This window comes from Neomonachus schauinslandi, chromosome 12 (genome assembly GCF_002201575.2).
Source record: "Neomonachus schauinslandi chromosome 12, ASM220157v2, whole genome shotgun sequence".
Lineage (NCBI taxonomy): Eukaryota > Metazoa > Chordata > Mammalia > Carnivora > Phocidae > Neomonachus > Neomonachus schauinslandi.
This window is the reverse complement of record NC_058414.1, coordinates 62,511,992-62,528,591: the sequence shown is the minus strand read 5'-3', so window position 1 is coordinate 62,528,591 and position 16,600 is coordinate 62,511,992. Positions and strand designations below refer to the sequence as shown.

Below are 16,600 nucleotides of genomic sequence, written 5' to 3'. Positions count from 1 at the left end.
TGGAAAGAAGGTTGGCATTTAATTAAAGTTTTCAAATGTGCATACTCTTTAACTCAGTCATTTGTCTTCAAGGAATTTCTCTAAAGAGAATCAGAGAAGCATCAAAAAAAATAATTATATACACAGTACCTCCAAAACAAGGGGATGTTATGTAATCATTAAAATATAAATTTATTGACAAGGAAAATAGCCATATATTTGAGCAGCATAAAAGACTGTTACAGCTGCATGCTATTTGTTATTCCATTTAAGTAAAATTTTTGTGTAAAATTACTGGTATCATGGCATACTCTGAACGTCAGCTAATTTTTTTTTTTTAAAGATTCTATTTACCTGACAGAGAGAGACACAGCGAGAGAGGGAACACAAGCAGGGGGAGTGGGAGAGGGAGAAGCAGACTCCCAGTGGAGCAGGGAGCCCGATGTGGGGCTCGATCCCAGGACCCCGGGATCACAACCTGAGCTGAAGGCAGACACTTAACGACTGAGCCACCCAGGCACCCCTGAACATCAGCTAATTTAACACCTATTCCTCCTTTCCCTTAGTCCATCTATATTAGTTCTCAGCCTCCTTTACAGCTAGAGGAGGCTATGCAGACACTATTATGGCTATTGAGACCTAAGTAGAAATTTCCTAAGAATATTATAGAAACACGCCTTTCTGATAAAAGTTATACTTGTTGCTATAGCTACCTCTTTCCCCTACCTCTTGCCTTGTAGTCAGGTATGATGACTGAATTTGAAGCAGTTTATTGTCATGTGCCAACCAACACACTAGAGAAGGCACAGTGCAAAGAAAGAAAAAAGCAGGGGTGCCTGGGTGGCTCAGTCGTTAAGCGTCTGCCTTTGGCTCAGGTCATGATCCCAGGCTCCTGGGATCGAGCCCTGCATCGGGCTCCCTGCTCACTGGGAAGCCTGCTTCTCCCTCTCCCACTCCCCTTGCTTGTGTTCCCTCCCTCGCTGTCTCTCTCTCAAATAAAATCTTTTAAAGGAAGGAAGGAAGGAAGGAAGAAAAAAGCTGGGTCTCTGGTAATATTCATAAACCACTACATCAGCTTCTACTGCCCACTTATCCCCCCTCGCTTTATGGGGGGGGATATATATATATAATGTACTTTATATATATATATAGTATAAATATTACTTAGTGCTTAAGTAACATTTAGCCAAAACCACCCCAGATGGTTATTTATTATATACATAAGTAAATATATAGCCATTAAGCATATTAAAGCTTTTTATAATTATATTCTCTAAAGGCAAGGATTTGGGGTACTAGATACCTCCATTTGAATATCGTTGATAGAGTTAATTGATAGGGCCCTTTAGTTAGTCAGTTTGACATTATATTTCAAAAGCTTTAAAAATATTCTTATCCTTTGTTTGACTCTGTAATTCCACTTTTAGATATTCATCAAAGAAATAATAATAAATTTGAAGGAGTACTGCTACAATATATTTATAATATTAATAAACTGAAAACAACATGTCAAAAACATAATGCTGGCCAAATGATTTTATAGTACGGATTTATGATAGGATATTATGCAATCCTTAAAATCATGTAATAAAAATATCTAATTATATAGAAAAATACTTCACAGCATTATGCAAAGTAAAATCCTTTGGGGATAATGAAAGATATTTTTATAAAGATTAGGGAAATGCGATTTCAAGCTATATTACAAAGCTGTGATCACCAAGACAGCATGATTCTGGCACAAAAACAGACATATAGACCAGTGGAACAGAATAGAGAACCCAGATATGGACCCTCAACTCTATGATCAAATAATCTTTGACAAAGCAGGAAAAAGTATGCAATGGAAAAAAGACAGTCTCTTCAATAAATGGTGCTGGGAAAATTGGACAGCTATATACAGAAGAATGAAACTCGACCATTCTCTTATACCATACACAAAGATAAATTCAAAATGGATGAAAGACCTCAATGTGAGACAGGAATCCATCAAAATCCTAGAGGAGAACATAGGCAGTAACCTCTTCGACATTGGCCACAGCAACTTCTGTCAAGACATGTCTCCAAAGGTAAGGGAAACAAAAGCAAAAATGAACTTTTGGGACTTCATCAAAATAAAAAGTTTCTGCACAACAAAGGAAACAGTCAACAAAACAAAGAGGCAACCCACAGAATGGGAGAAGATATTTGCAAATGACACTACAGACAAAGCACCAATTTCCAAGATCTATAAAGAACTTCTCAAACTCAACACCCAAAAAATAAATAATCAAGTCAAAAAATGGGAAGAAGACATGAAAAGACACCTCTCAAATGAAGACATACAAATGGCTAACAGACACATGAAAAAATGTTCATCATCATTAGCCATCAGGGAAATTCAAATCAAAACCACACTGAGATACCACCTGGTTGTGGAGAAAGGGGCACCCTCTTACACTGTTGGTGGGAATGCAAGTTGGTACAGCCACTTTGGAAAACAGTGTGGAGGTGCTTCAAAAAATTAAAATAGAGCTACCCTATGACCCAGAAATTGCACTACTGGGTATTTACCCCAAAGACACAGGTGTAGTGAAAAGAAGGGCCATATGCACCCCAATGTTCATAGCAGCAATGTCTGCAATAGCCAAACTGTGGAAAGAGCTGAGATGCCCTTCAACAGACAAATGGATAAAGAAGATGTGGTCCATATATACAATGGAATATTACTCAGCCATCAGAAAGGATGAATACCCAACTTTGCCTCAACATGGATGGGACTGGAGGAGATTATGCTAAGTGAAATAAGTCAAGCAGAGAAAGTCAATTATCATATAGTTTCACTTATTTGTGTAACATAGAGAACAGCATAGAGGACATTAGGAGAAGGAAGGGAAAAATGAAGGGGGGGACATCGGAGGGGGAGACGAACCATGAGAGACTATGGACTCTGAGAAACCAACTGAGGGTTTTAGAGGGGAGGGGGGTTGGGGGATGGGTTAGCCCAGTGATGGGTATTAAGGAGGGCATGTATTGCATGGAGCACTGGGTGTTATACGCAAACAATGAATCATGGATTACTACATCAAAAACTAATGATGATAGTTTTTTAGTATGGTGACAAACATGACATAATTAAAAAAAAAAAAAGATTAGGGAAATGTCATGAAACATAAGTAGACATTGCTGGATGGTGGAATTACCAGTAATTTTTGTTTTCCTCCTTTTGGTTGTCCATTTCTAAATTTCACATTTCTTTTGTAATGAGAAAAACTAAAGTTATTGTAAATAGACCTATATTTGTTCAGAACAAAGAACTGAAATAAACAAATAGGAAGAGATGTAGATTAAATCTAGTTTTATTTCTTCTCTATGAAGCTCATTAATTTGTTTACTTCAGCTAAAAAACAGATTTGCAATAGCAAATTTATCTGACATCAACATAGAAAGTCTTATACATACCAAGAGTAAAAAGCACTCTCAAGAAGTAAAAAGTGAAAAAGTAACAAGAGTACTTATTTTAAATAATTACAGGATTCCATCATGTCCAATATGAATGCACATCCAACAACTCCAAAAGAGAACATGCCAAATCATATACATTGGGTATGGGGGAAAATTTTTTTAAATTTGTCATTGAGTCCCATTTCTAGAGTAAGTAAGAAGCAAAAATATGCTGATAAGCCTAAGATAACCTGTGACATAAAAACAATTGAGCCTAAAATCAGGAGGAAAATGGATGAGTTATCTAAGCTTTCCTTAGTTCTTCTTATCTAATTCATATCATACAGAGATTACCTCTCTGGTTAAAAGCATCCATTTTTATTCAATCTCTGTTGGGTTTTTTTTTTTTTTTTATTTGAGAGAGAGAGAATGAGAGACAGAGAGCACGAGAGGGAGGAGGGTCAGAGGGAGAAGCAGACTCCCCGCTGAGCAGGGAGCCCGATGCGGGACTCGATCCCGGGACTCCAGGATCATGACCTGAGCCGAAGGCAGTCGCTTAACCAACTGAGCCACCCAGGCGCCCTCTCTGTTGGTTTTTATCCACCTATAGTAAAAATCACCCACTCAGAAGCCAGGGTCTTAAACATTTTTCAAAGACACCAATAAATTCAGTGTGCAGCATGCCATTTCCAACTATATTCCCAGGAGAGTATAGGAGACCCAAGGAACTAATACATTTGTATAAGATGTTGTAAGGATAGTGACTCTTTCCACCTTTTTTATAACCCAAATGTGTTATAAGAAAATTGAGAAGAAAGAGAAGGGAAGGGAAAAGGAGAAAGAAACCAAACAGTATAAAACTATTTGCTAACAAAGTGTGTGTGTGTGTGTGTCCAAACTCAATTCAAACTAAAGAATAGATTAATTGTAATAAAGAGTATTTAATTTTGGAGATTTTTCATTGAGTTAGATATAAATAAAGCTTTTTAAACACTTCAAATTAATGAAAAATAAATTTTAAGTACTTTAAGTAATTAATAACACAAAAGTTGACTTACCATAAATTTCTAAACCTTGTGGAAAATACTCTTTGTATTCTAAATCCTATCCACTAATGCCTGGGTCCCCGAGGATGCATATCATAGTCAACAGTGCCAATTTTTAATAAGGGATTTGAAAAGGTTGATTTAATTCCCAGATTTTTTTTTTTAATTCCACCCCATCACCAGGATTAGAAACCCTGGTTACTGAAGATGTTTTATCCAATCAATATCTCTCTCTTTTCTAAGCTACTCAGAAAGAAAAACTGATACCTGGAGAAAGTCACACCTTCACAAATTACCCCAAATTCACTGTGATATTCAAGCTTTATATAAGAAGCCTCTTTCAAAGGATCAGAACCAGAGAATTGAACAATCGCCCCCTCCAGCTGCTGGAGAAAGCAAAACCACAAAAAGCATCTACTTATGAGATTACTTTTTAGGGGCATAGAATATACTTTAAAAAGGTACATAGCCAAAAACCTACAATAAAGATGAATAATAAATATTTACATTCCAAGCCAAAAAATTCCAGTCTAAAAAGAAACATTTGATGTTTTCATTTCTGAATACTGAAGCAAAATGATTATAATAATTTTAATCAAACTTAAAAGGTACACCTTATTACCTTGTTGATATAAGTTATTTGCCTTTGAACAGGCAAACAAGAGAGAAAAATCTTTGAGGCATTTTTATATTCTGACTTAACAATTATCTGATAATTACCCTATCATTACCTGCTGATGAAGGATTCCATTCTGAATTCTTAACATTTCTGATGTTACAGGCATGTTACTTCAAAAGTCCTACCTGGAAAGAGACTGAGAAGACTAACTGGAGATTTGTTGGTATCAATAGTCAGTTTGTGGCTTGCAGTTTTTGAAGGCTGACCTGGTAGACAGATTAATTTCAGGGGAAGTCTAAATTTACATTGGATAACCCGAGGAATGCCTGAAATAAAAAGAGAGAAATGTAGATTCATAGACTTGACGGAAAATTTGACCCCCAAAAATTTGAACTATATTAATAGTTTGAGTAGCAATATATCTTATTTTAAAATTTTGCTCCGGCCCATTTCATTTAGCATAACTGAAAAAACTACAAAGTATTATCATAATACAAATTTTTATATTATTGTCAAAAAGTTCAAGACAAAAATAAGATCCTAAAAAAGAGCGTAGGCATGATGTCTGCCTTCAATATAAGATCATACTTTAAAAAACATCACAGGTGAACACTATACAACACGGTATATTTACTCAGAGAGGGAGACAAACCGTAAGAGACTCTTAATCATAGGAAACAGACTGAGCGTTGCTGGAGGGGAGGGGGCTGGAGATGGGGTAACTGGGTGATGGACATTAAGGAGAACACGTGATGTAATGAGCACTGGGTACTACATAAGACTGATGAATCACTGAACTCTACCTCTGAAACTAATAATACACTATATGTTAATTAATTGAATTTAAATTAAAAAAATTTTAAAAGAAGGCAAAAAAAAAAAACCCAGTTAATTCAATTTTATATTCAATTACTGAACCATCTTTAAACTAAGATCTTCAAATCTCTAGCCCCTAAAATGAGCAAATATGTATATGAACTCTGTATCAGGAAGATGCTATATGACCTTATCTAATATTTTTTCTACCACCAAAAAATTTAAATCTTTAGCTATTTTTACTTATTGAAGATTCAAATTACAATTAAAAATCTACAATAAATTATAAGCATGAAGGCAGAATTTGCTCTACTGTAGTTCTACTGAAGTTCATGTCATTTTACACAGTAATATTAAGAATATTACTTTCATATGAATTAAATTTTTCTCAATCCATTTAACTTTACATATCACTGTTAAGTGACATTTTGAAAGTATTTCATGGTCATTCAACTGAATTTTTCAGTACATTTACAGGCATATTGAAAAACGTAATTAAATAAATAACAATGAAGAGTTTTATGTCAAAATTAAAAGTTTTTAAGATCATTCCTTTCAGGGGTGCCTGGATGGCTCACTCGTTAAGCATATGCCTTCGGCTCAGGTCATGATCCCAGGATCCTGGGATCAAGCCCCACATCTGGCTCCCTGCTCAGCGGGAAGCCTGCTTCTCCCTCTCCCACTCCCCCTGCTTGTGTTCCCTCTCTCGTGGTCTCTCTCTGTGTCAAATAAATAAAATCTTAAAAAAAAAAATCATCCCTTTCAATATTTTTACAGAGAATGAAATTGAAACCAAAGCAAATTAGGTTCTCTACTTATAAATCTAGCAAAGCCATTCTACAACTTCAGTGTTCTCTCCTTTTATTCTAGGATTCCACCTTTGATTGGATAAGATAAAAGGTAATATACTGAAACCTCTATCTTAGTATATTGCTGTAGAGAAATGAAAAACTTAAAATGTCCTACTCTACTTGATGTAGCCACACATTAATTCCTTTATCTCTTTATAGTGGAGTCAGTGAGCAGCCTAAAAATAGCAAAAGCAGAAGCAGTTAAAGCTTGGGGACATGATCCCAAAGCAGGATCCCTAGAATTAGCGATATATTCTGTTAATGCCAATTGGAGTTGTAGGGCTTGCTCGACATCCAAGCTGGTAGTACACTTTCCAGCACTATTTATTCACGAGGATAGTGAGAGATCTCAACAATGGCAAGCATACTGATATATGAGGTCAATTAAATACTTTTTCAGAGCATGTGGAGCATATTTGTGATTCTCTTCAACATAATCTATTATCCATTAAATTTTACATAGCTCATTTTTTGCTGATAACCAACAGATGTTAAATTCACTTCTCCTGGAATCCTAGATGCAAATTATAACTGGTGTCTCTTCAGAAAAGTCCCAAGGCATTATTTCCTGACATTCTCTGAGGTTTTAAAGGCATGTGTATTTGTACTTTACAATGATGAAATGTTCTGTCTCAAAATATTATGGTAACATGATCTAAGCTACTGTTCAAACTACAACCATCAATATCACCATAAAAATATTACAAAGCATTATTTTTTCCAACTTCATATATTCCATATAACCCCAAATTATGGAAATATACCTACTAATATGTTTCCTCTACAATATATAAATTACAGCCTCAATTAATAGATGCAGCCTGGAAAGAACAAAGACACTAAAACCTATTTCCATTTCCTTCATTTTTAATGAACGTAGTAATGGAAAAAAATCCTTCATCTTTTGACAATTCTGTACAGGCACGAAGAGAAGCTACCTTTCTATATACTTTCACCCAAAGTCTGAGCTAAGTGTTCAAACAAAATTTGACTATAAATGTCCTTCTAAAACTATACTGCTAAAACTGTGGCTCTACTTCACTTGGATCAGATAGATACTACTTGAGTTGGTGGTAAAAAAAAAAAAATTAATCACAATCAGTAACACTGGCCTTATGTTACTGAGTCTATATATTTGAAGATTATTACCCTAAATTTCCAAGAACCTAGAGCTAAAGAAACTGGCCATATATATATGTTTTCAGAAATTGAAACAAATGGCTTGCAAGCACTAATGAACCCAAGAAGGGAAATACATTATAACTCAATTCACAACTCAAGTCAGTTAATGACAGTATCACACACTAGGGCAATGGTCTGCAGTTGCTAAGATTTGTAGAAACCCTCCAGAATTGCTTTTCTCTCCAAGAACTGTAAACCTGTTTCATAGGACATTTGGAAAACATTATTTTGAAAAATGATGACACTCGTACTTAATAAAATGATTATGGCTATTCTTTAAATGCTGGCAGCTTGAAAAGTTTTACCACTGGCAGGGGGCGGGAGGTAGAAAATGAAATCTTTCAGAAACCAGTTTAAGGAAACCATATCTTTAAAAAGAAAAATTGTAATGCCAGTATTTAACACTACTTTCCATTAAATTAAAACCCCAGTCTTTTAAAATACAATCTCCAGTATTTAGACATGGGGTTTATCAGAGGCACATTTCTATTGAGCTTTACACTTTCTTGAAAAACCTGAAATGAAAATTTGGCTAACAATTTACTCTTCAGGTTGTGATTGCATCTAAGAACCTGAAGCCAGAGGTATAGAGGTATGTGTGAATGCATGCATATATGTACCTATAATAAGGAAAGAATTGCATGTATTTAAAGACTTTTCAAATTTGCTACTAGAATAGCTTTTGACTTTGATGAAAGTCTAATTGGTCCTAACTTTGCCTACCATCAGTGATATTTTCTCTATGTAGTTGGAAAAACAGTCTCTGTATCTGGCTTATTCAAATAACTCTCTGTTAGGCTGAGAAAAAAAAAATTGGTCATTTATAATACTCAAATATTGGCCTACTCGTTCATCAGAATGACTTTGTTCTGCAGTTTTTTACCAAATATAATCACCTGTCCTTCAGACACTTCCCTTTCTAGCCTAACAGAGGAAATGGATAGTCGCAACTACTCTGGTGCAATTAATCACAAAATTATTTAACACTTAGAGAGAAAATTCACATCAAATCCACTCTTGACAGAACAATTTCTCCAGGAAGAGAATTCTAATTACACCTGGCACACCCAAGAGCCCAGTATCACTGTCAAGAGAGAAGCCAAATGTGCTTTGGGGGGGGGAGAAAAAAAAGGAAAAAAGAACATATATATCAGAGTAGAATAACTATATATATTACACATCTATATAATGCCTTCAGAACTCTTTCCAGGGGCCTGCTAGAGTCATTTCATTTTTAAAACAAGGAACCCCAAAGCAGTAGCAATGTCTGGGAGCCAGAACTTCCTTGATCCCTTCCTGTTATGTCTGGCTACGTACTGTGCCCCATCTGCAGTCATGTTTTACACTGCCCATGTCATGTAACTTTAATGCAGACATAATGGAGACTAACTCTTGTGGGACAACATAAAACCTCCTTTGCTTCTCTTTTTCCACATGTAAAAGCAGGACTGCTTATCTGCAAAGAGCCTGAACAGATCAGGCCAATAAAATGGACCAGTCTTTGAAATTTGAAGCCTTGTGTGTAAGTTAAGATCTAAGTAGCAACATATTATTTAATCTTGCCAACTAGGTGAAGCTGAATATTGTAACCCTACTCCGTAAAGCTTAATTATAATTTAAAAATATATCATAAGAGATTATTAGCTTTGTATTGAAATACTAAAATTTCCATGTATTGTGATTTTTTTTTTCTCATGGTTTGGGCTGAATTTACAGTAAGAGGGAGTAAATTCCTTTCAATAATAACCTTTGCCAGTTTTTTAAAGTTAAAATAAATCATTTAAATAATATGGTATTTTACAAAAGTTAGTATAAAATCTTACCAGCTAGATCCAATCTTGCCAAGTAAAATGTAAATATTCATTGTTAATAATCAGTTATTTTTAATAACCCAAAATCCTAATTTGACAAGTATATTTCATGTTATTAAGCTAAACACTTACTCCTATTAAAATGTTTCTCATATAAATATATTTTCACTTCCCAGATACAATGCAACTCAAGTTGTTGGCATTACCAAAACTGTATGAGTAAATTACTGCCATTATTTTTTAAGTATTTCTTTATTACTAATTAATATTGCTATCTAATATTTATCTTAAAATATCTAATAAACTGAGATAAACCACCACAGTAAGTCTGTGTCTAGAAAGAAAAATAGTCAAAGTAGGATATACACTAAGTGCCTGTCATCTACCCTGACATCGCACAATTCAAAGATGAGTACTTAAACCCTGCTCTGGAGGAGCCCAAAATCTACTAGGGAAACCTAAGGAAAAAACTTACTGAAATTCATATTATGATTGGTATTGCAGCAGAGTCATACATAAAGGATTTGGGGAAAACAAAACAGGTAACAATCAACATTGGCCCAGGTAAGTTCAAGGGGTCAGAACCTTGATGACATTGCCCCACAAATTCTAAACAAGATAAGAAATAGGCCCACACTGGGCGCCTGGGTGGCTCAGTTGGTTAAGCGACTGCCTTCAGCTCAGGTCATGATCCTGGAGTCCCTGGATCGAGTCCCGCATCAGGCTCGGCGGGGAGTCTGCTTCTTCCTCTGACCCTCTTCCCTCTCGTGCTCTCTGCCTCTCCTTCTCTCTCAGAAAAATAAAAAAAAATCTTAAAAAAAAAAAAAAAAAAGAAAAGAAAAGAAAACAGTCTCTTTTTATACCCTCTCTTGTAGAATGCAATGGCTAGGAAAAAGAAAATTCAAAATGGGTTATATGAGGGCGCCTGGGTGGCTCAGTTGGTTAAGCGACTGCCTTCGGCTCAGGTCATGATCCTGGAGTCCATGGATCGAGTCCCGCATCGGGCTCCCTGCTCAGCGGGGGGGTCTGCTTCTCCCTCTGACCCTCCCCTCTCTCATGTGCTCTCTCTCATTTTCTCTCTCTCAAATAAATAAATAAAATCTTTAAAAAAAAAAAAAAGAAATAGGCCCACAGAATAAGTACTCATAGTGCTCTGATTAGAGAGAGCAGCGGATCTATTCGGACACATAGAAAACAGACAATTTGTATGTCTCAAAAGACGTGTGCATCAGTACAGGTCGTATATAATGTCAGTTTGTGCTGATACTAAGGACGCTAACACTGATTACTTGGTTATGGTGGTGTTACCAAACCACTCCGTAGAGATACTGTTTTCTCCTTGTAATTAAAAAGTAATCTATGAGGTAATGTTTTGAGACTGAATATTCTATTACTCCAATGAATTTAGTGTCCATTGATGAATCTTTCCTGAACTAATTATTACAAAGATTTGGAGAATGATTCTCTAATTCTATCACCCATTCTACACTTATTAGCTGACCTCCTTTTGCAGAGTTTTCCCTCTATACGTGCCTTTATTTTATCACTGTACTCACAGATTCTATCTCTGTCTTCAACATATTATAATAAATTATCATTATTATGATTTTGATGCTCAAAATGTCCCATATCTAGCCAGTGGAAACTCCTCCACCGGCTTCTGAATCATTGTGAGGTACTGTGATCATTTCTCTTGACCACTTCTTTGCTCTCTGACCCAACAATATAGAACAGGCTCTCTTATTTTCCCTTCTCCAGACCTGGCAACAGCCTTTTCTCTAAGAACCCTGATCCCTTTGACTAGAGATGGTACTCAGATGTGAAGATCTCTGCAACAGAGGTGTTCACTGCTACTGAGCTGAAGCCTGAATAGGTATCTGCCCCATCTCCATCACCTCTACTCTACTGCAATAACCTCCAGCTGCACTTCTGACAGGCAATTTGGCTTCAAAACCAGTTCTTCACATTGAGTCAGAGTGATCTTTCCAAAATACAAATCTGTTCCTGTCCTTTCTGGGGCAAAAGCATGTGTGTGCATGTTCACATCCATGCACTTCATGACATACTTAAAACCATTTAGTGGCTGCCCTTTGGTCACAGAATAAACATCAAAACCACTAGCATGATCAAAAAGACCCCACAGGGCCTATCCTTTCTATACCCTAGTGACATTTTGACCACTTTACCCCAGCCCTCAATCAATTAAAAAAAAAAAAAAATAGAGGGTGCCTGGGTGGCTCAGTTGGTTAAGCAACTGCCTTCGGCTCAGGTCATGATCCTGGAGTCCCGGGATCGAGTCCCGCATCAGGCTCCTTGCTCGGCGGGGAGTCTGCTTCTCCCTCTAACCCTCCCTACCTCATGCTCTCTCTCATTCTCTCTCTCTCAAATAAATAAATAAAATCTTAAAAAAAAAATAAAATTAAAAAAAATAGAAAGAAAAAGAAAACAGACAATGAGAATTCAGTGACGAACACCATTTTTCCTTATTCTGTCTTTATTTTAAGTAAAATAAGATAGCAGAGCATATGAGTAAATCACCAATAACTTACAGATATAAGTGGTCAATGACACTTTTGATTTTTTTTTTTTTCAAAAAAGTCATGGAGCTTCATTCTTTTTCATGACTCTGAAAAAGTCATGACAACTAATAATGAATGAAAAGTCTCTATGCGAGGAAACATTTATGATCCTCTCCATAGCCACATGAAGGCACTGAATCATCCTAAAGAAGTTTCTATAGTTAAAATAGCAGTCTATAAAAATAGTTTATTCATGGTATAATACCAGTTCAATTCACTGACCAAATTTCAATTCTGAAATTCATTTTGTTCTAAATTATCTTTTCACTTACCATCAGGATTTCGATCTATCCATCAGAGGCAATGCAAAAAAAGGATAGGGGAGAAAGAATGCAACAAATTATTTGTGGTAAAATTACAACACAAATTTAATACACATCTGCTTAAAAATATAAATTAAAGAGGGCACGTATTGAATGGAGCACTGGGTGTTATATGCAAACAATGAATCATGGATCACTACATCAAAAACTCATAATGATGTAATATATGGTGATTAACATAACATAATAAAATAAAATTTAAAAAAATATATATATAAATTAAAATTTTTTAGATTCTCTCAGATGATTTAAATGGCCCCCAATAAAAATAAGTCAATTCACAACTGAAGAATATAACATGAATAAGTGAAATCTAACAATATATTTGTACATTCATTCTCAGAAGTCAATGACAGTGTGTTAATCCAGTGTAAGTGTGGCAAAAAAAAAAGACGTAAGGTATATGATCTAGACCAAGAGCAAACCAGACTCAATATGTAAATGACATCAAGAGGATTAAATGAATTGTTGGGAAAAAAATTTGAGGGAAATGCCAAATACACAATATTTCCAGTTACTCTCGCTTATATTATAATGTCTTTTTGTTTTGGCTTGTCTTGGTATTCCTTTATTTTCATAGACTTTTTTTACATTTTAATTTCTAATTAACTTTCAACTAATTAATGCTATGCTCTTTGGTTTAGCAATAATTTATAATCTTTTAAATTCTGTCTACAGGAAAGCATAATAGTTAAAAATGGTATGTATAACCATAAGATCCCAGACTGATTTTACAACTTTATAACGTATTTTTAAAGCATTTTGTCCACTTGCTATGTAACCCATTTCTCTATTTTAAATTCATATTCAACCAGTGTCACCCCTTTCCCTGAAAACAAATGAAATACTTAGTTGAATTAAGGCATCAACAGTGTAACAAGGATAAAAAGTGTAAAAGTGCCTATGATTATTGAGACGCTCAATTAACGATAAATGATCTAGAGCTTTTAGCCAAATATTTCTTTCTTTTTTATTTCACAACTCAAAATTAAAATAACATTAAAACTTTCAATGTTCTTTTCAGAAATATCCAACTAAAGAAGTCTATCTCTCTTTGATGCCTTATGGAAGTTTTGTATTTCTTTCTGAAGCCAGCTTCCTCAAAGTCATTTAAACATAAAATATTTACCTAACCCCAAATTTTGAAAATATAGATCAATGATTAAAATGGTCAATTCTGGTTAATAATGAATTTTTTTTAACAACTTAAAGCGAAATAACTTACAAAGCAGAAGAAGATTTTGAACACATGTATTAAAGTTATAAAATTATCTTAGAGTATAGGGTTGTCAATGCTTAAGCCAGAAAATTCACTTAGACAAAATTAAAACTATAATTATTAAAAAACATTGCTAAATATACAAAGTGGACATCAACAGAAAAGAAAAAGATAATCAAGGCATCTCTAAAACTTTTAGAACTAAAAAACTGTACAGAAGTGTTTAAAAAACACAAATGCAACATTTGCTAAAATATCCTATTGTCAGTTACACTATGTTAAAACACTGAAAAAAAAAGCAATGACTAATTATTCATATTCTACCAATAAACAGATTGTCAAACAGTTAATATGAAAAATTCACTGCACAGGGAAAAAAAACAAACTATAAAATTTGACCGAACGAAGTTGAAATTTACCACTAACTGAATCTCAACTGGACTGAAGATAACTTTTTTAATTTAAAAAAGAGTTCCATGAAAAAGCACAGATCAAATTTTAGTAAATCTGTTCTTAAATATTTTAACACGTATGATACTAAAGAGTTTTATTTAGTCATTAAAACAGTGTCTGAAACTCTGAATACTGCTTTATATTAGAGCATTTCGTAACAGTCTTTTTCACTAATTCACACAAGGCTTTTCTTCTTTTTTTTTTTTTTTAAAGATTTTATTTATTTATTTGAAGAGAGAGACAAAGCGAGAGAGGGAACACAAGCAGGGGAAGCGGAAGAGGGAGAAGCAGGCTTCCCGCGGAGCAGGGAGCCCGATGCAGGGCTCGATCCCAGGACCCCGGGATCATGACCTGAGCCGAAGGCAGACGCTTAACGTCTGAGCCACCCAGGCGCCCCAGGCTTTTCTTCTTTGTTCAAATAAGTGAAGTCTAATACCATTCTTTGATTGTGAATAAAAATATATCATATTTGCTAATAATTGAAAAGACAGAATCAAACATTATATGTGGAAATCAGCTAAATAGACTTATCTCTAATAATTCATAACACATAACAGTAATTTGGACATATAATTTTATTTAACACTAGGAAAGAATTATTTTTCCATTTAGTAATATTTTATAATGTGTTTTTCAGTCTTAAACACTTAAATATTTAACTCATAACCCCAATATTTTTTTTTTTTTTTTTTTTTTTAAAGATTTTATTTATTTATTTGAGACAGAGAGAATGAGAGAGACAGAGAGCACATGAGAGGGGGAAGGGTCAGAGGGAGAAGCAGGCTCCCTGCCGAGCAGGGAGCCCGATGTGGGACTCGATCCCGGGACTCCAGGATCATGACCTGAGCCGAAGGCAGTCGCTTAACCAACTGAGCCACCCAGGCACCCATAACCCCAATATTTTAAAAGGAGTAATTAGGCTTATAAATCTGTGAACAACTGTGTGCTTACCTGATGGTCTGGAATAAGAAACAACAGCATTTCCTTCCAATTGAGGTGGTGTATAACTCCCTTTCAGATAAACAGAAAAGGATACTGTTCTACTCATCTCTGGTGCTATAAGCAATGTAAAAGTAATATTAAGTTACAAAATCTTGGACAATTATTATTAACAACAGTTAAAATTATGCATACACTACATGCCAGCTAGTATCCTAAGCACTTTACATGGATTAATTTATTTAATCCTCACAATAACCCAGTAAGGTGTGTACTATTATTGTCCCCAACTTTTGTGCATGAGGAAACTGGCTACAGAGAGATTAAGAAGCTTGCCCAAGGTCATACAGCTAATAAAGAACTGGAAACTGACTTCAGAACAAGGGTGCCCATATTCTACATCACTGCTTCTCTTTAGTCAGATGAATAGGCAGCATGATCAAAGAAATATGTACACAAAAAGGCAAGAGAATCTGGGAACAGGGATTAGTACAGTTTATCATGGCGAGAATACAGACTGCAGGAGAAAATGGGAGGGGGGACTGCATAAGGATGTAACTATAACTGTAACGACTTTGCAGATTGTACATAGACTTCTACATTCATGTATTTGACCTCCAACCTGTGTTAGGCAGTCTTAAGAGGTTTTTAACTGGAAAAATAAATTGTTCAGAATGTGTTTTAGAAAGACAAACTGGTTTCCTGAGATTAAGAATTCCTCATATCAGTGAGATCATATCATACATGTCTTTCTCTGACTGACTTATTTCACTTAGCATAATACCCTGGAGTGGTGGGGGGTAGGAGGGATGGGGTGGCTGGGTGATAGACATCGGGGAGGGTATGTACTATGGTGAGTGCTGTGAATGGTGTAAGACTGTTCAATCACAGACCTGCACCTCTGAAACAAATAATACATTATATGTTAAAAAAAAAAAAAAGAAGATAGTAGGAGGGGAAAAATGAAGGGAGGGAAATCGGAGGGGGAGACGAACCATGAGAGACAATGGACTCTGAGAAACAAACTGAGGGTTCTAGAGGGGAGGGGCGTGGGGGGATGGGTTAGCCTGGTGATGGGTATTAAAGAGGGTACGTACTGAATGGAGCACTGGGTGTTGTGTGCAAACAGTGAATCATGGAACACTACATCAAAAACTAATGATGTAATGTATGGTGATTAACATAATAAAATAAAAAAAATAAAAATATATAAAAATAATAATTAAAAAAAGAAAGACAAATTGGAAGTACCATGAAAAAAAATTAGAAAATAAAGTGAGAATCCAATGATTGGGCATCACTACAAAGTTACTTCAACCATTCAACCATTCATTCAATGTTTCAATTAATATTTTATTGA

The 16,600-nt window shown here is 35.2% G+C and overlaps 1 protein-coding gene across 6 annotated transcripts in view; it reads right to left on the bottom strand.

Moving 5' to 3' along the window:
* Positions 1–16,600, bottom strand: part of BBS9 (Bardet-Biedl syndrome 9) — a 475,024-nt gene that overhangs the window by 262,467 nt on the left and 195,957 nt on the right. For 2 of the 6 annotated variants that reach the window (XM_044920165.1, XM_044920166.1), the window contains 3 exons: positions 15,253–15,357; positions 12,579–12,593; positions 5,253–5,393 (listed from right to left, as the gene is read on the bottom strand). In XM_044920165.1, the coding sequence (XP_044776100.1) occupies positions 5,253–5,393; positions 12,579–12,593; positions 15,253–15,357 (261 nt within the window). The remainder of the gene's footprint in view (positions 1–5,252; positions 5,394–12,578; positions 12,594–15,252; positions 15,358–16,600) is intronic. The other 4 variants (XM_044920169.1, XM_044920170.1, XM_044920167.1 and 1 more) reach the window with 3 other exon arrangements.